This window comes from Mizuhopecten yessoensis, unplaced genomic scaffold, assembly GCF_002113885.1.
Source record: "Mizuhopecten yessoensis strain PY_sf001 unplaced genomic scaffold, ASM211388v2 scaffold11059, whole genome shotgun sequence".
NCBI lineage: Eukaryota > Metazoa > Mollusca > Bivalvia > Pectinida > Pectinidae > Mizuhopecten > Mizuhopecten yessoensis.
In genome coordinates, this window is record NW_018408858.1 from 1,732,137 (window position 1) to 1,752,509 (window position 20,373).

Consider the following 20,373-nt stretch of genomic DNA (forward strand, 5'->3'; position numbering starts at 1 on the left):
CCCCTTTCCCCCCAATCATCCCGCCCCTCACCCTCCCTACCAGAGCAGCCCTGTCCTCCTGTGTTGGGTATGGGACATTCACACTTCCTCTCCCCCATCCCTTCCCCCCAATCAATCCGCCCCTCACCCTCCGTACCAGAGCAGCCCTGTCCTTCTGTGTTGGGTACGGGACATTCACATTTCCGCTGCCGCACTTGCATGGAACTCAGCCCCGTGCACGTGGCGGTGCACGATGACCACTCGAGCCAGTCACACCAATTTCCCTGGACTGCAATAAAGGCAGGAAAGAATTTAATAAATCACTTCATAATTCAAGTTAATAAACACTATTCAATACATAATCCAAGCAACTTTGCTACGTGTAAGAAGCCTATTTCAGTTATCAGTTTTCGAACATATTACGATGTATGTAATAAATGATTCATTACATCGCACGCGGTATGAAATAATAGAAAGATTCATGACACTACAATGCTTTAATGGATTCAATTCACCACACGCGAGATGTTATCATTGATTGAATACATCACACGCGTTATGCAATAAAGGATTCAGTACATCACATTCGGTAGTAGTGAATAATTCCATACAACACGTACGGCGATATCTAATACATGATTCACGCGCAGTATATAGTAACATATTCAGTGCATCACATGCGCTATACCATAAAGGATTCAATACATCACACGCGGTAAATAGTCTAATTTGAATCACTTTATCACACACAGTACGTAATATAGGATTTATTATACCACACGCAGTAGTAAATACATGATTTAGTACATCACACAGCATATACTATATGGCCATACCACACACTGGGTACTCACTGGGACAATTGATGGTGTTAACACACCTCTGCTCCTCTTTGTGTCGACCCACGCACGGCCTCCCCCCGTGTTTGGGGCGGGGACTCGTACAGCTCCGGGACCGGATCTGTATACCCTCCTGACAACGTGCTGCCCGACACCGACCGAAGTCTGTCCACGACGACCAGCCTCCATTTCCTAGAAAACACGTTGACTGTCAATATCACACTGATATATATAGTTGACACATTGTGGAGCAGGAACTATTTGGGGCTTATTTAAGGAATGTATTCTCTTCTTCAATTATATATTATGTGCATATATACCATTGACACATGTCCGAGCAATCCTTAACAGACATATAGAGGGTTACAACCATACATACTTGGACACGGTCGACCAGCGTCACAGCGCAGCACCTCCTCCGCCCGGCCGTCACACCTGCGGCCGCCGAACAAGGGGCGGGGACTGTTACATTCTCTGGTCCTCGTTCTCTGACCCACCCCACACGTGACCGGACATTTGTTCCATGACCCCCACAACGACCAGCCTCCGTGCTCTGTAACAAGATATAACAATATTTAATCACGAAAGAGAACGGAAAGCAACAATCGTTGACCGTCATCATTGTATTAGAAGCGGTACTGGTATGTATCTGTGAGGGTACTTTTGGTTCCTTAATCTATTTTTTATTCTATTTTTTTTTTTTTTTTTTTATTCATGATACCATTTTTACTGATGTATCCATAATACAGTTTACTTCCATAATAGTACAAAACAGCAAAACTACCAAACGAGTCGATATGTATATCCTGTCCAATTATTTCTTTGTAATATGGTAAATCAGATGCTATTACTAATACAATTATTTTTATAAAGCTATTTCATTTAAAACTGACCTTGGTTGAGATTGACCAATCAGAACTCACATGGACATTGTCGAACTTGACATTGGTTAATATTGACCAATCAGATATAAGAACTCACGCGGACATTGTCGACTGGTACACCTTCTGGAGTCTCTGCCGGAGCCGGGGCAGTTCTTTCCCCCGTGTTGTGGAGTCGGGTTGTCACACTGACGCGTCCGTGTCATCGCACCCGACCCACATGTCACACTACACAGGCTGTAATGGGACCACGCCCCCCAACCACCGTCAACTGTCACAAAGAAAATGGAATGAGATTGTTGGATATTTTATAATCTAAATGTATGTATACTGAAGTTGTTGTTAAGTGAAATAAGTGTTCAAAATAAATAACTGGTTGTCACTCATCTTACAGAATCCTTTTATGTATTTTATAAAAACGGTTCTAAATGAAATTGGACTGAAATGAGACGACAGGAAATAAAACAAAAACTACCAATAACATTTGTTTCACTTATCTACTCCCTCCAAAAGTTTGAAGCCGTTAAACATGACAAATTAACTTGGTTTATATATCATGACAAACGCCAACATTGTTGCTGCCGTCATGTGACCTTGCGTAAAACCCCAAATAAACAATTGACCATTGTGACGTCAAATTCCCAGATACTTTTATTACGTCATTAGTATTAATTGCACTATGACAACAAGTTTGCCGTCTTCGTGAATACATGCACTGTCGAAGACTCTTCTGAGCTAGAATCGAATCCAAAATGAACAGTATTGTCATATCAATCCAACATATGGGCAAACCCAAGAAACCTATAGGGATGGATCCGAACTGGTTTAAATGCCGGATGGATCTATATAGACAGGTAGACTTCAGAGACATCGACCGTGCCGTTCCTTGGAGCTTCCGCCATAGGTTCGTGCCAGATAATTCCTACGGCGCTTTCAGAGAAGACAACGACAAATCTAGAAGCAACGAAACCCGAAAAAACAGTAGATTTAGTCAAGAGGACGACTCCTGTTCCAGTCAAGTTCGCTGTAAACAGTTGGTGACATCGGAAAGCAACGACCTGAGAAAACGCCCAAATGAATTGGGCCAGGATATTGATTCAGAAGAGCTAGAAAGTGAAGAAAAATTACGAAAACTACTCGAAAGAAGTCGTTTCCTGGTCGAAAACACCAAAATGGTATTGGAAGAATACTCATATGCCAAAAAAATTTCCAGAGATGTTTTAATGTCAGAAGCGGAGGACAGAAATGTCTTCCAAATGGTCATTGGAAGTAGAAGTGGTACTATTAGTAGTTCATTTTATTCAGACGCAGAAGAAGATTTTCGTGATATATGTCTGGAGAATCAGGACGATGTTGAGTCTGGATCGAATTCGGACTCCTCTGATTCTTCGGAGCAAGACTTTATGAGCATTCTAAAGAAAATTCGTGCAAATGTGCAAACGGAAAAGGAGGTAGCAGAAAGTATCTCCGAGGATGTTAAACCCCCTCACGAGCCGTCCGAGACAAAGGTTCATAAAGAATTCTTTACAGAACATGACTTCAAAAAGATGCTTGAAAGAAGTCATGGAAGAAATACTATCCCGAGATACGTTGACCCCGTCAAAGTGGCAAAGGTTGAAAAACTGAAATCCCTACAGAGAACGTACGTGGAAAAGACCGAACATTTCCCTATCTGGTTCCTTGAGATTTTCTTTTCTAGACAAAAACTCACAGTTACATTAAAACCAAAACCATATGTACACCCAGAGCCATATACATCCGAGTTTCGAGAACTGTCAAATTCAAAACTAGAAGTGGATATTCTTCCTGACGTCGGTAAAGGAGGCATAGGGCATAGAGACATTCGCAGTGTGAAATTCACTCTGCAGGAGAAGCTACACATCCCGAAGAGATATCAGTGTAAGGATGCTGGATACATAAGCGGTCTCTGGAGGAAGCTCTACCGTACAACCAATGCTACTGTTACAGAATGTTCTCCCGAGCGAGTACAGATATCGGGCCAATTTGTGGACGAGGAAAGGCAGACCAGTAAAAAGATATATTTAATATTTTTACGTAATAATGGTCAAATATGTGGCGTTTATCGGCGTGAAATGACCACACATGACGGGTTCTTTACCTGGAGATTTGCATACAGTTTTTACTGACCACTACTGACATCTGTTTCTATCTCACAGCTGTTACCGTACACAATATACTATACCAACGATAAGCTTGAGTTTGTTGATTTTGCTAGACTTTCGAGGCTGTTCGTTGGCTGTAAACGTTTTCGAAACCGAAAATACAGGCTATAGATGTCGTAACCGCAAAAATAATGGAATCGAAAATCCAGTATATAGTATACCACGGATTGAAATCGAATGGGATTGATTAAAAAAAAAAGAGAAAGAGATACAGTTGAAATAGCCCTAAAGAAACACCGAAGAAAAATATATAGACGGGTGTACGCACTATAGGGAAACGTTTAACAATGAAATGTCACAGTAACGAATATGCTTGATTTCGGAAGCTTTTGGCATAAGATGCGATATTATTATCCATGGATTTCCATTGTTAATATGAACCTACTTGGACACGGATCCTCGTTACAATCTTGTTCTTCTCTAGGTTCTCCGGGACAATCTCGGCCCCCGTGGGAAGGAGGGGGATAATTACACGTCTTCTCCCTCTCCCTGACACCTCCCCCACAGGACTCGGAACACGAGGTCCAGCCGAACCATGGTCCCCAGTTACCGTCAACTGCAAGAAAGAAACCGTTAAAATGATACCAAACTTCCTCATAAGTGACCAGTAATGCTTAATGCTAACAGCAAAAAGAAGAGGCAACAATCTCTATCGAGATTTCCAATGATGGAAGATTACTATGATTACTATGATCTTGACTACAAAAAATCAATAATTTTTCAGTCCAAAATGTTCCGGATTGTTGAAACATTTCCTGACTGTAAACGTCCGGATGTTCGGGTTTCGATGTTACAAAGCGTCATTGTACCGTGCACCTCTCCCTTCATTGACATGTTTTAACATCACTTTAATGAATTTAACAAATTGTATCTGAAATTATCTCAAACATTTACTAAGACTCTTTCTTTTAAAATGTTGCGCTGTTGTCAGATAGTTATGTCGAATTAAATTATACATTTGTCTAGTAATTGGACAGTAGAACTTTTTGTTTAGACGCTAGACAGCAGAAGTTAACATTGGTTCAGCAAAAAGACAGTTGCAATTTTCATTTGCCTAAAAATATAATCTACATTAGTGAAGTACATGGACATTCGAAACTCACATTGGTCTAGTAACTGGACAATAGAATTAGCATTTGTCTAGAATATTGACAATAGAAATCTACATCTGTCTATGATATGGACAATAGAAATCTACATCTGTCTATCACATGGACAATAGAAATCTACATCTGTCTATGATATGGACAATAGAAATATACATCTGTCTATGACATAAACAATAGAAATCTATATTAGTTTCATACCTGGACAGTAGAAATTTATCATGCATGGTTCCGAGTGTGCATTATCGAAGTGGTTCTTGTCACAATTTGAACACATCCGGTATCGCGACCTCCATCCGGCCCCACATGAGGTGCTGCAAGAGCCCCACTCACCCCAGTCTGGCATTGCTGGAAAAAATTGTTACATTTACTGACTTCTTACGTGTATAAACACTGCATTTAAAATCATTGCTATTTAGGAAAGACATCATTCTTAAAAACTTCTGGTGATAATTTTGTTGACATTTATTCACGTCAAACATACTCATCATAGGTGTTGGCCCGTATTCACAAAAATCGTTCTGATGCTAAAGAATGGGTTTTGTCTTCTTGTAACTCGATCAAGTGTAAATATTGGGCACACTATTCGGCTTTAAGTCTCTCCACAATACTTCAAAAATAGTTGACAAAATGAATTTTTTCTTTATCAATTTATCACCGGAATAAAGGTACAGAAGTTGAGTTTAAGCATGAGAACGGTTCCATCAATGTCCTGTGGAGGATCACGTGTTCGATAAACTTATTCCTTACTTTACACTGGGTGTTAACCTTACCAACGCCTTACAACACAACTTTCTAATTCAGTGGCGACTTCTCGAATACATAATTCCAGTTGCCCTTCATTAAAAGAAATACTAGGTATCGACATCCAAACGTTCACTGGTGCCAAACGAAATATCTACGGATTACATATACATGTATATCAATACAGAGATTCTGTTTGGCTGGAATAAGCACCCGTATGTCATATCAAGAGCGATAAATTGTTTGGGGGGATTTCTATTTTTCCAACTTTTCTCACCTTCGTCATTGGACTTGTTTTAAACAGTGTATACTTAGAAAGTTAAACATGTATTAATGTACACCTTCCGAAGATTGGGAAAGGACTGTCAGACTCCGTACTTACGGGTAGTGACTGGTGTGGTGGTGGTCAGGAGTAAAGTGCACGGAGTACACTTGTATCGATTCTTGCCTATCCGTTTCTGGAATAACAAAACACACAGTAAACACATCGCATTGGTCTTAATTCATTTTTGAAGAAAAAAAATCGAAATTTTTTTTTTATGTTTAATATCAATTTGAAATACATTTTTTTGGTGATGAACATTTTTTTTTCTTCGCATCTTTCAATTTGATATGTAGACAACATCGTTCTTATGATAAAAAAAGTCGTGCGCATCGCTCAATATGTTCTGTATCCTTATTTCACTATTATATCCCGATGATATAGCTGCACTCAGTATCATTTCCCCTTCACGTCCTTAAATGACCTTAGCTGTTATTAGGACGTTAAATAAAATAAAACCAACCCTAACTTTTCTCGCTGATGTATTACTATAATTAACATCCGACAACTTACTAATCTCGTGGCGAAGCCCTGTCCTCTTTTTGCGCAACATTTTTCTGGTGACCCGTACTTCCGCTTGTTTTTCATTGGTCCTTTACAAAACTCTTTCCGCCTGCCTTTCCGTTGCTTTCGGAAACACTGGAAATTACCTGAAAACATCCCAATTCAATTGATGGACAATTCATCTGTTAGTAAAAAGAACCTCGCATTTGTGCTTTCCAAACGTTAATCGAAATGTACAATTATTTCCTCGAACAAGACATCGCAAACTCAAGAAACATAGAGCAGCACTTCGAACCGGTGGCAGCACATGTCGATGTATATCACGTAAGGTTAAAAATCGAGGCAAGTCATCTGTGTTCGTTCGTGTTTGGCAATACAACGTGACCTGTTGTAGTGCTGTTAGTCTTTTTCAGCAATTTTTCCCGTGTCGTAATGTTTTAAACAGAAATGTATGGTGACATAACAAGTCGAAAAATGTATTTTAAATTGTATCTGTCACTATTTATATAGAAGTCTAACATTGTATCTGTCACTATTTAGTCTAACACTGTATCTGTCACTATCTATACAGAGGTCATACATTGTATTTGTCACTATTTATACAGAAGTCTTACATTGTATCTGTCACTATTTGTACTGAAGTCTTACATTTTATCTGTCACTATTTGTACAAGAGTCGGATATTGTATCTGTCACTATTTATACCGAAGCCATACATTGTATCTGTCACTATTTATACCGAAGTCATACATTGTATCTGTCACTATTTATACAGAAGTCTTACATTGTATCTGTCACTATTTGTACTGAAGACTTACATTTTATCTGTCACTATTTATACAAAGGTCATACATTGTGTCTGTCACTATTTATACAGACGTCTTACATTGTATCTGTCACTATGTATACAGAAGTCTTACATTGTATTTGACACTATTTATACATCTGTAATACATGGTATTTGTCACTATCTATACAGAAGTCTTACATTGTATCTGTCTCTATTTATGCAGAGGTCATACATTGTATTTGACACTATTTCTACAAGAGTCGGATATTGTATTTGTCACTATTTGGACAGAGGTCATACATTTTATCTGTCACTATTTATAAAGAAGTCTTACATTGTATTTGCCAATATTTGTACAGAAGTCTTACATTGTTTCTGTCGCTATTTATATAGAAGTCTTACATTGTATCTGTCTCTATTTGTACTGAAGTCTTACTTTTTATCTGTCACTATTTGTACAAGAGTCGGATATTGAATCTGTCACTATTTATACCGAATCCATACATTGTATCTGTCACTATTTATTTTATACAGAAGTCTTACATTGTATCTGTCACTATTTATTCAGAAGTCTTACATTGTATCTGTCTCTATTTGTACTGAAGTCTTACTTTTTATCTGTCACTATTTGTACAAGAACCGGATATTGTATCTGTCACTATTTATACCGAAGTAATACATTGTATCTGTCACTATTTATGCAGATGTCATACATTGTATTTGTCACTATTTCTACAAGAGTCGGATATTGTATTTGTCACTATTTATACAGAGGTCATACATTTTATCTGTCACTATTTATAAAGAAGTCTTACATTGTATTTGTCAATATTTGTACAGAAGTCTTACATTGTATCTGTCACTATTTATGCAGAGGTCATACATTGTATTTGTCACTATTTCTACAAGAGTCGGATATTGTATCTGTCACTATTGATACAGAGGTCATACATTGTATTTGTCACTATTTGTACAGAAGTCTTACATTGTTTCTGTCGCTATTTATACAGAAGTCTTACATTGTATTCTATTTGTACAGAAGTCTTACATTGCATCTGTCACTATTTGTGCAGAAGTCTTACATTGTATCTGTCGCTATTTATACAGAGGTCATACATTGTATCCGTCACTATTATACAGAAGTCTTACGTGGTATTTGTCACTATTTATACAGAGGTCATAAATTGTATCTGTCACTATTCATACAGATGTCTTACATTGTATTTGTCACTATTTGTACAGAGGTCATACATTGTATTTGTCAGTATTTCTACAAGAGTCGGATATTGTATTTGTCATCATTTAGTCTTACATTTTATCTGTCACTTTTTATACAAAGGTCATACATTGTGTCTGTCACTATTTATACAGAAGTCCTACATTGTATCTGTCACTATTTATTCAGAGGTCATACATTGTATTTGTCAGTATTTCTACAAGAGTCGGATATTGTATTTGTCATCATTTAGTCTTACATTTTATCTGTCACTTTTTATACAAAGGTCATACATTGTGTCTGTCACTATTTATACAGAAGTCTTACATTGTATTTGACACTATTTATACAGATGTCATACATGGTATTTGTCACTATCTATACAGAAGTCTTACATTGTATTTGACACTATTTGTACAAAAGTCGGATATTGTATCTGTCACTATTGATACAGAGGTCATACATTGTATTTGTCACTTCACTATTTGTCCAGAAGTCTTACATTGTATCTGTTACTATTTGTACAGAAGTCTTACATTGCATCTGTCACTATGTATACAGAAATCTTTCAATGTATCTGTCACTATTTGTCCAGAAGTATTACATTGTATCTGTCACTATTTGTACTGAAGTCTTACATTTTATCTGTCACTTTTTATACAAAGGTCATACATTGTGTCTGTCACTATTTATACAGAAGTCCTACATTGTATCTGTCACTATTTGCACAGAAGTCTTACATTGTATCTGCCACTATTTGTACAGAAGTCTTACACTGTATCTGTCACTATTTGTACAGAAGTCCTACATTGTATCTGTCACTATTTATTCAGAGGTCATACATTGTATTTGTCAGTATTTCTACAAGAGTCGGATATTGTATTTGTCATCATTTAGTCTTACATTTTATCTGTCACTTTTTATACAAAGGTCATACATTGTGTCTGTCACTATTTATACAGAGGTAATACATTGTATTTGTCACTATTTGTACATGTATTTGTCACTATTTGTACAGAGGTCATACATTGTATTTGTCACTATATACAGAAGTCTTACATGGTATCTGTCACTATTTATACAGATGTCATACATGGTATTTGTCACTATCTATACAGAAGTCTTACATTGTGTTTGTCACTATTTATACAGAAGTCTTACATTGTATTTGTCACTATTTGTACAAAAGTCGGATATTGTATCTGTCACTATTCGTACAAAAGTCTTACATTGTGTCTTTTTCTATTGATACAAGAGTCGGATATCGTATCTGTCACTATTTGTACAGAGGTCATACATTGTATCTGTCACTATTTGTACAGAGGTCCTACATTGTATCTGTCACTATTTGTACAGAAGTCATACATTGTATCTGTCACTATTTATACAGAGGTCTTACAATGTATTTGTCACTATTTGTACAAAGGTCCTACATTGTATCTGTCACTATTTGTACAGAGGTCATACATTGTATCTGTCACTATTTATACAGAAGTCTTACATTCTATTTGTCACTATTTGTACAAAGGCCCTACATTGTATCTGTCACTATTTAAACAGAAGTCTTACATTGTGTTTGTCACTATTTATACAGATGATATGGACAATAGAAATCTACATCTGTCTATGATATATATGGACAATAGAAATCTACATCTGTACAAATAGTGACAGATACCATGTAAGACTTCTGTATACATAGTGACAGATCCAATGTAAGACTTCTGTATACATAGTGACAGATCCAATGTAAGACTTCTGTTACTATTTGTACAGAAGTCTTTCATTGTATCTGTCACTATTGATACATAAGTCTTACATTGTATCTGTTACTATTTGTACAGAAGTCATACATTGTAGCTGTCACTATTTATACACAAGTCTTACATTGTATCTGTCACTATTTATACCGAAGTCATACATTGTATCTGTCACTATTGATACAGAAGTCTTACATTGTATTTGTCACTATTTGTACAGAAGTCTTACATTGTATCTGTCACTATTTATACAGAAGTCCTACATTGTATCTGTCACTATTTGTACAGAAGTCTTACATTGTATCTGTCACTATTTGTACAGAGGTCCTACAATGTATCTGTCACTATATATACAGAAGTCTAACATTGTATCTGTCACTTTTTATACAGAAGTCTTACATTGTATCTGTCGCTATTTATACGGAAGTCTTACATTGTATCTGTCACTATTTGTACAGAAGTCTTACATTGTATCTGTCACTATTTATATAGAAGTCATACATTGTATTTGTCACTATTTGTACAGAAGTCTTACATTGTATCTGTCACTATATATATAGAAGTCTTACATTGTATTTGTCACTATTTGTACAGAGGTCATACATTGTATTTGTCACTATATATACAGAAGTCTTACAATGTATCTGTCACTATATATACAGAAGTCTTACATTGTATCTGTCACTTTGTATACAGAAGTCTTACATTGTATCTGTCACTATTTATACAGAAGTCTTACATTGTATTTGTCACTATTTGTACAGCAGTCATAATTGTATCTGTCACTATTTATACTGAAGTCTTACATTGTATCTGTCACTATTTATACTGAAGTCTTACATTGTATCTGGCACTATTTATACAGAAGTCTTACATTGTATCTGTCACTATTTATAAAGAAGTCTTACATTGTATTTGTCACTATTTGTACAGGGGCCAAACATTGTATTTGTCACTATGTATACAGAAGTCTTACATTATATCTGTCACTATTTATGCTGAAGTCTTACATTGTATTTGTCAAACTATTTGTACAGAAGACATACATTGTATCTGTCACTATTTATACTGAAGTCTTACATTGTATCTGTCATTATTTGTACAAAAGTCCGCTTCCATTGTATTTCATTTTTGTACGGAAGTCGTTTTTTATTTACTATTTGAGCGCTGAACTAACGAATAAACGTGTAGCAAGTTCCCTAATTGAAACTGACCCCCTGTCAGAGCAAGCGTACTCATTTGACTTGTGAAAATAGCGACCCTTGACCTCCAAACCATTTGAAACCCTGTTGTTATTTACGTAAATTACGTCTACATAACCAGTAGGTTCGGTGTAATTTTAAAAACCGGAAAATACATCCCGGACAGCGGTTAAAAATTTAGAAAACCACAAATGTAACTTTTTTTGTTTTAATAACTATCGAACCAGGAGGAGCTCTGCACAGCCTTTTGATCACAGACCAACGTGAGTTGTTTGTAACCTAACACCTCTGTTCAGACAGACACTAGAGCCAACCTTTCTCATTTTTTTATCGTGAAATTTCATCTGAATCTCAGGTTATACTCTTTCAGGGGACCTTTTTTTTATCCGGTATTGATGATAAGAAACTCGACACGTGTCTAGGGAAACAAATTTGATTACACTGGGCTAGAAGTTTAAATCGCTCAGATGTGGTAATTTGATGAACAGGTATAAAAAAAGTTTTATTTTTGCATGAAATTTTCGATTAAAAATATTCACCTGTAAATTAAAATATTCCGACACCTGTTTAAATTTAGTTTAACATATACTCATTTACATCTTTCATAATGGCTCGGGTATATATTTTTGTTACGGTTACTAGAAATAAATATATACTTTATAGATGTAGTTTTAATTTCAATTCCCGGAACCCTTTTATTACCACGGATGTAAAAATGCGCATTTTGATATAAATGTGTGATGGTTCACGCAGATTTCATGTCAACATTACTCTCAATTACAACTTTTACATTAGTATCCATACTTACTTTTCATCGTCATTTTTTTTTTCTTTCTTTCTTCTTATTTTTGATTTAGAAAAAAAAATGTAATTTTCGATTATGTATTTTTTCTTTATGTCAATTAGGATCGGGCCACGGGACCATACGACAGCCCTTGTGTACAAATTATGATTGCTGATAAAACCAATACTTCTAAAGGAATCAGTACATATATATATACAACGGGACCAAAAACGTCAAACTTTCTTCTGTGACAAACCCTGATATCACAGGGCCGGATGTCATAGTGTTAGTTGACACACAAGCAGTATAACACACTAAATATGTTTTTGTTCGGCTATCACCAGTGTGTTAAATCCAGTGACCGAATCATCTACCTTTCGTTATAGGTGCATTTGAGGTTAAACGCAATCCTCAAAATCTGTTTTAATAAACACTATCTAGATATATTGTATCGTGGGGTTAGTTTTTCTTTAGCTACAACTTATATATGAATCATAAACTTCCTTTGTGGTTTCAGACATGTCATCAGCCTATTTTGTTTTTTGAGAAACAAAATATACTGCATAATGCTGTGGTATTTTATATTTCAAAAGATTACCGCCGAACATATCACCGAATGTGACAGTGATCGAGTGCGTGAACTGTCTTAGTTCGATTGAACTTCAGTGCGATACAACGTATGTACGTATCTCTCCCCTCCATTTCTGAATTTTAATTACACTAATTTAGATATTTAAATTGTCCTATACCATATAGTCTTTCTGTGATATATTGAATATTGGTCATTACAAGTGGACATCGTTGTCTTATTTTGAACCAATTTTTGGTAACAAACATATGTTCGTATGGTAGTAACCATACGAACATATGTGTGTTACCAAAAATTGGTGCAAAAGGACCCTCGAAAACCTTGCTTTTCTTACAAACGAACAGTGGGGTGTGGTAGACATTACCGACCGTAACCTGCGATCATTGTGAACTTAACAAGTGCTTTTTTATGTACAAAATAACGGACAACTGTGCGGTTATATTAATATCAGGTATCAATTTACATGTATTTAACCATATTGTATCCGACAGGAAAAAAATCAATGACTATGCTTCATTTGGAAGTGAACATACAAAAAACGACACAGGCAGATCTTTATATTAACAGACTAAGTGTGTCACTACGACGTAAATATACAAACAAACAAACAACATTCTCGTTATATTGTTTTTTTTACCTATACAACAGATATAATGAGTTTGGAATGTTGTCAAGTACACATGTACTAGCTCGCCGAAAATTATCTTTCCCTTCCTCCAGACATTACTATGACAGTCTGATTGCCATGGTGATATCTGGGACCATATTCATGAAGCAGATGTCAGTTTTACACTCGTTTCGTCTAGAAATGGTGCAGGAAATCCACACCATTCGCCATCACAGAATGTGTACAATGGCAGTCGGGACTACATCATAGACAAGTGGTGTATTGTGGCGCTCGTAGTTCATTGAAAATGTCAGGGAACGCTTTGTTACACCCGTGAGGAGTGGATTGGTTTGATACTCTAGGGATGTCCGTCCGTTCTGACAATCTGTATAATTGGCCCGGACAATAACACAACATACACGTTATCTATCGGACACGTCTACTGGCTGCAGTCACTCAAATCAAAATACGAAGGAATTTATCAGCAAAACTTTCCAAATACGACGCATATAGAATAACGTTAGCCGAACAATCACCGTCTTTAAGTCTAGTCTAGATTATCACTGGGGACTCTCATAGAGGTGTTTGAATCTTGTTTTAAACACAAGTTGCTATTCTGAATTAGTTAACGAATTATCTTGGTTTTTATTTGACAATCGGACGGGGAAATAATGTGTTTTAGAATCGGTGAATTTCTTCTTTTCCCTCTTACTTGAGATCAAAGATCGTACGTCTCCGACTTGCAGCCTGTTTTCAGTTGGTATTCATAGGAATGTAAATGCCAAACCAACGGATTTAAAGGAAAATTTACATAAACACTTTAAGTATTTTCTCTTTATGAATGTCAGCGCTATAAAACTAATTAATAGTCAAATGAGACTTCGTAGAGCTGTATGCTATGAAAATGTCGCGTGAATATATTTTTTTCAGAATAATTGCATTTTAAAAACAAGCGATGGACGTGGTGATAAATTACAGAGTTCTCAGACAGTCAAGTACAGGCTGGTATTTATATTTTGATCCGGTTAATGTTTGTACGCGTCTCGTAAGTAAACGTCGCTACCACGTGTTGTACTTCGTGTAGAACCGGTTTATGGTACCGCGATATCACATTAGCTCAGGGTAATTGTCGTAAAGTTGCCTTCTTGGAAAACCAGACGGTTACCAGACGGAAGCAGACGACAAACAGATTGCACGTGCTGATGGATTTCTAATGAATGGCGGGAAGCTTTACTCTCCCAGAAACATTCGTTAATCTAATCGATTAGGGGTGCTTTTTGTGTTGTAACTATCGAAGTAAAATTCAATAATTGTTAGTCCTTGGTGTAGAAATTCTCGCTCGCGAATTAACAGGATTGCGTACAGGCGGCGTAATTTGCTGGTCGTTTGTTGAAGGAGAAAGCCCTTTACACACTGAGAAATTATGTGGTAATTTACTTTGGCTGGTTCGATAAGCGTTATAAACGAGAGCACTTGATACGGCATTAATGTGCGTTTCCGGCGCGTTGCTGTCTGATAGCTGTAGCTGCCCCAGACGTAAGGTTCAGACAGGATTTGTGATGCTGGCATAATAACTTATATGAAATGACAAGAAGCAACATACCACAAATAAATACAAACATGTCTGTTTTTTTAGGTAGGACAATCCTAAGCTTTACTTGCGTGTAACTCGTCTGTTTTGTTATCTAAGACACCTAAGACTGTCCCTTTGCTGTCGAACAAATAACCCGTCCACTCATTATACCCAGTTGACTCGAAAATGAAATCTTTATTCTATTTATTGGTTTTCTTTTTACATTTGTTTTTTTTATTTTGCTTTTTTCCTTTCGTTGTCAGTGCTAGTGTATGAAAACACACATATACATCCATGCAGACGTTTAATTAGTGTAGATAAAATTACAAATTTGTTATCTACCACAGCAAGTGTACAACGCTAATCAAATTAAAAGTGTACAGTGTGTTCTTAACAAAAGTCAATCAACTGTTAAGTATTCATAATTTATCAAGTAAGTTAATTTTATGTAAAAAGTTTAGTGTGAGGTTTTTCGCATCATTGAAACTTCACTATTTATAACAAGTTCAATATGAGTGTGTCGCATTTCTGACGAAATCTGTCTAGCAAATTCTGTATGAATAGTAAAATAGTAGCAAGTTCAGTTTAAATGGCGAGTTCCTTATAATTTAGCAAGTTCACTATGTGAAGTATGCTATCTATACGCCTAGTAAACTTAAGGTTTAGCAAGTCCATTATGTATACTACTATCAATTTCACGATGTTTAGTAAGTACGAAGGAAATTCCTTTTGCAAAGTAAGTTCAGTATGAATATCGAATTCACTATGCAAATGAAATACGCTATGTACATGGTGTTTATGATATTTAGCAAGTCCACGCTGTAGCAATATTTAACAATCAAAATAAGTTTAAAATCGAGATATTTCAGTCCTACGGATTTATAAAAGATGTACCGTGGATACGTATAGTCGTATAAACGTGGTCCGTGGTAGTATATGTAGCACACTCGGTCATTGTTTGCCTACCACCATCACCGAGTTTGTCCTACTGACATTTCACACGCTTATTGTTATGTTAGATCTGATATAAAGTAAGTCGGACGTTCCTACATACACCAAGAGATGTTTTGACAGATATATTTCACATGGTTTTATCTACGCTATATCTTCCCATAAATGTCCCGTCAAAATACTAGTCCATGTGTAACCTAAAATATCTTCATGTCAGGCGGGTGAGGGATGCTCGGATAGGGTAGATGATATTGGTGGTCCGGCGGGGAGGGGGCTGCATTTCTACAGTTGCTTAGATGCTCCTTCTACCCCCAACGGGATACCCAACCACCCCTCTACCCCCTTCCTAACAACATCCTGCATCCGCAATCAGGAGGTTTCGGTAAGTTTGATTGTGGTATGTAAGGAGGATCGGAGGACGAGTTGGGTATATATATGTTAGGGGAGATTATCATCGTCAATGGCTTCCTCGACTTCTCCTAACATCTCATTAGCATTTACACCCAATCATTCACCCATCAACCTCATCATCTTCTCTCGTTCATTCTTCCATCCTCCTATCATTTCATCACATACTAACTTCACAATTTTCAATCAAATATCATCGTCACCTACGCCAATCCCTTAATTCCCCGACACTCCTCTTCCTGTAAAATCATCTGTAAGTCTATCATCACGTAGCATCTCCTTCTCATCCTCCCTTCGTCATCTTTCTCTGCACCCTTTCACTCTATCCTCTACGCACCTCGCCACCGCTGTCGTTATCGTCATCTCTCCCCGTCAATTCATCACACCATGTGCATCACCTCCTCTGATAACCCTGTAACCCCTCCTATCGTATACATATAAATGTCTAGCCCCCACCCCTCCAAACATCTCATCAAAACATGTAGTCTTTACTTACCTCAACCCCCATCTAGCTTATGTATCATCATCTAATTCCACAAGGGTCGCCTATAACACATCTTCACTGATTTCCCCCTCCCCCTTCGAACACCTCATCTAGGTAAGGAATTGTCCCCTTCCCTCCTTCGTATCTAATATATCATCATCTAATTCCACAAGGGGTCTCCCTATAACATATATTCACTCATTGCCCCCCGCCCCCCTATCCGAACACCCCATCTAGGATAATCATGATATCGCCCCCCTCCCTCCTCCTCATCTAATATAATATTATTTTACCCACCCGGNAAACTAGCCCCCACCCCCAAAACTATAATCATAATCGAGACGCTTCTGTGTTCGCGGACACGTGACCATTATATCTGCGAATGTTTGTTAGTGTCTTCAATAAATTAAAGGTACCTCATAAGAGCACGTGTTTAAGATTATGCCCAGAATAGTAAATATAGAACAGACGAAAAATTACTAGTACTATACGTAAACAATAATGTAAGATAAATGCACTTACCTTCAGCAAGTATTATTTCCATAATAATGACAATTAGAATCACCGTTATGGTGTGAATGTTTGTAAACTGCATGTTGATATGTTGTAAGTGGACGGTTAAAGCGGCTAGCCACAGCAGTAAATCTGTTCACCACAAACACTGTTAACTCGCCTCCAGAGATGTCGACTGACCTGTGGCTATTTCATAAACTATAGTCCTCATTAACAGAGACGGTAATTTGTAGTATACACTCCGCCTCCGCGATATGTTGTCCACACCCGTGCTTACAGCGGTAGATACCGGGGGTGGTGTTTAGTCACAGCAAGCTCTCCTGTTGTCAAAGATCGGTCATCCGGTTCACGCGATGTGTCCCGATCGTTCACATTTCACTGTTGTAAGGATGTATCTTCTTGGTTGGTAACTCTTAATAACTACTCAACGAACGTATCGCTCACAACCCAAACCATCTCTTAGTACAAAGTGGTAACACAAATGTGTCTATTTCAGCACCGCAATCTCTTAATATAAACTGATGTCTATTTCAGCACCGATTTCAATTCGATTTCTGCGGACGCTGTTGATAAAGACCTCTGCCATAAAAAATATATTCTCCTTGTTCTCTTTCGACCGTTTCTGATTCTCTTAGATACGATTTGTTCTAGAAAGTTATGGATTATATATATGGCCAACTTGCTTGATAGCAGGCGACATCGAACAATAACCTATCATATTCGCGTTCGCAGTTTGACAAAAATCGATCCCTGTTTACTACAGCGTGTTATATAGATACTAATTTTCTAACTCCGGTCGTATGCGTTCTGTATGCGCTAATGACCCTCGAGACCCCAACCTGTTTTATGTAATCATACAATACGACCCTAATCCATACATATCAATTAGGGTTTGGTACATAACAGGTGCTCTCACTGACCACAGAGGAGGTATAAAAACTGACCACGAAGGACCTATAAAGATAAGTACAGTTATCAACTCCCAGTAACGCGCCGATGTGACTCATAGATTAGCTATAAGGTAATAAACAATTTACAATTGACAGATAATTGCGCTACTCTTACCGCTTCCGTCAATGTTCGTACCGAGGCTGAAATAAGGTTTATTTTTAAACACACGACAATGAAATGATAAAGGAATATCCTAGTTCGTAAAGATACATGAAATGTTTTCTTTTTATTATTTGAAAACTGACATCAACATTCTGAATTATTCTGTAGCAATAGAAATAAATGTTACAAATGCTGCGAAACAGACATCTTTGCTGTCAAACCATTGTCACATTCAGCGCGCTAGACTGCGGAGTACTAAACTGATGAAAGCAATAAAGAACATTTTACTTAATGGTCGCATGACAACCAACGTCACCGCCAGTCTTAGATTCATATTCAGATTCATTTATTCTCTCAATATAACCCTCACTGTCACTGTAGAATTTGCAGAAACAGCGAGATTACTGGCAAAATAAATATTTGCTACAGTAGCATGAGCACCTCTGGTGTACGGTGTCGTCATATAACTTTTATAGTCACAATTAGTGTAATATTCATCGATAAAACGCCTTAAAGCTTCCGCCAGTTATTGCTGCCATTTTGTTTGCAACTGTATCATGTGTGACGTTCGCGTAGGTTCCTCGCCGTGGTATTGAGGAACATCGTAATTGCCAAAGCAATGTACAGAGAGATCCACCCTTTCAGGTGTCATATTTAAAGCCAACGCTTCAATCTACCTTTCCGTCTCACAAAACGGTCACGTCCTCTTCCGATTCAATCATTTTATGTTAATATATAAGCCGAAGTAATCTATTAAATACCATTTTTTTTTTTAAATTTCTAAGTAAATATAATTTTATAATACGTGGTAATTTTATAACACGTGGTATTTAGTTAATCAATCATAGTTATCATTAACGTGGAAAGACGATATAATGTCGAAAAAAAAAGAACAAAAAACGTGAAAACAAGCACTAATATCTATAAACTCACCACGATATATATAAAACATGCCTAGTTTCATCAAATTAAGGGCGCAATGTTTTCTTCTGATCGATTTAAATCTTCGCCTTTCTGTAGAAGATGAACATAGCAGACAGGCGATTACATCTTTGAAATTTGGTGATGCAATATTACGAAAATAAATCACACTGGAACATACATCTGTTTCATCCCTGTTGAAGCAGACGGACAGGTGCGTAAACCGCTTAAACATTTATGAATTAAAAAATGTAGAGGAGTACTGGTTAATTTTGAATTAAATCATCTGTAAAAGGTATATATATCATGAACTGTGCCACGACTCCAAAGAGAAAACTGCACTATAAGTTGTCTTTCAGCTTCTTTTAACAACGAAATATTTGTGACTTATTTTCTCTTTATAATGATGCAAATAAATAAAGAAATTAATTGTTGTTTTCCCGTTTTGTCGACTTCCGGATTCACGAGGCGAAATATTTGCAAGAGAATTCCGCAATTTTGCAGCGAAATAACATCAATATGACAGACCTATACCATATCTATTATTTACGCTTCACAAGATATTTATATTCGCAAAGTTGTATTGCAAAATTGAAGTATTCCTCGCAAAGAAGTATTGATACATAACGTTAAAGCTAGATACGTTTTTACGTTGAGTTTTTTTGTTTCAATTGGGAGTTGGGCACAAGTTTAACAACTTGTTAGCGAACACTTGGCTAGCGAAGATGATTATATATATGTTAATTGAAAGAGACAGACAGCCAGCCAGACAGACAGAGAGGTGGGGAAGAGAGACAGACAGACAGACAGACAGAGTTATACTTAGTTATACCTAGTTTTGACTATGCTATACTTTATTGTTCCAGAAGTAAATTGAGTACATATATCTGTGCGGTAGGATAAGACGTAACAGCGTGTTGATAGTGATAACGTTATCATTAATTATAGCGGGTCTATATCATCC

The 20,373-nt window shown here is 36.9% G+C and overlaps 1 protein-coding gene across 1 annotated transcript in view; it reads right to left on the reverse strand.

Moving 5' to 3' along the window:
* Positions 1 to 18,257, reverse strand: part of LOC110465171 (coadhesin-like) — a 21,963-nt gene extending 3,706 nt beyond the window's left edge. The window contains exons 1-9 of the mRNA XM_021520823.1: positions 17,445 to 18,257; positions 6,568 to 6,704; positions 6,115 to 6,190; positions 5,190 to 5,336; positions 4,268 to 4,438; positions 1,800 to 1,970; positions 1,198 to 1,371; positions 834 to 1,010; positions 137 to 268 (exon numbers count right to left, since the gene is read on the reverse strand). Of these exons, the coding sequence (XP_021376498.1) occupies positions 137 to 268; positions 834 to 1,010; positions 1,198 to 1,371; positions 1,800 to 1,970; positions 4,268 to 4,438; positions 5,190 to 5,336; positions 6,115 to 6,190; positions 6,568 to 6,704; positions 17,445 to 17,517 (1,258 nt within the window). The 5' untranslated portion in view covers positions 17,518 to 18,257. The remainder of the gene's footprint in view (positions 1 to 136; positions 269 to 833; positions 1,011 to 1,197; positions 1,372 to 1,799; positions 1,971 to 4,267; positions 4,439 to 5,189; positions 5,337 to 6,114; positions 6,191 to 6,567; positions 6,705 to 17,444) is intronic.
* Between the last annotated feature and the right edge of the window lie 2,116 nt (positions 18,258 to 20,373).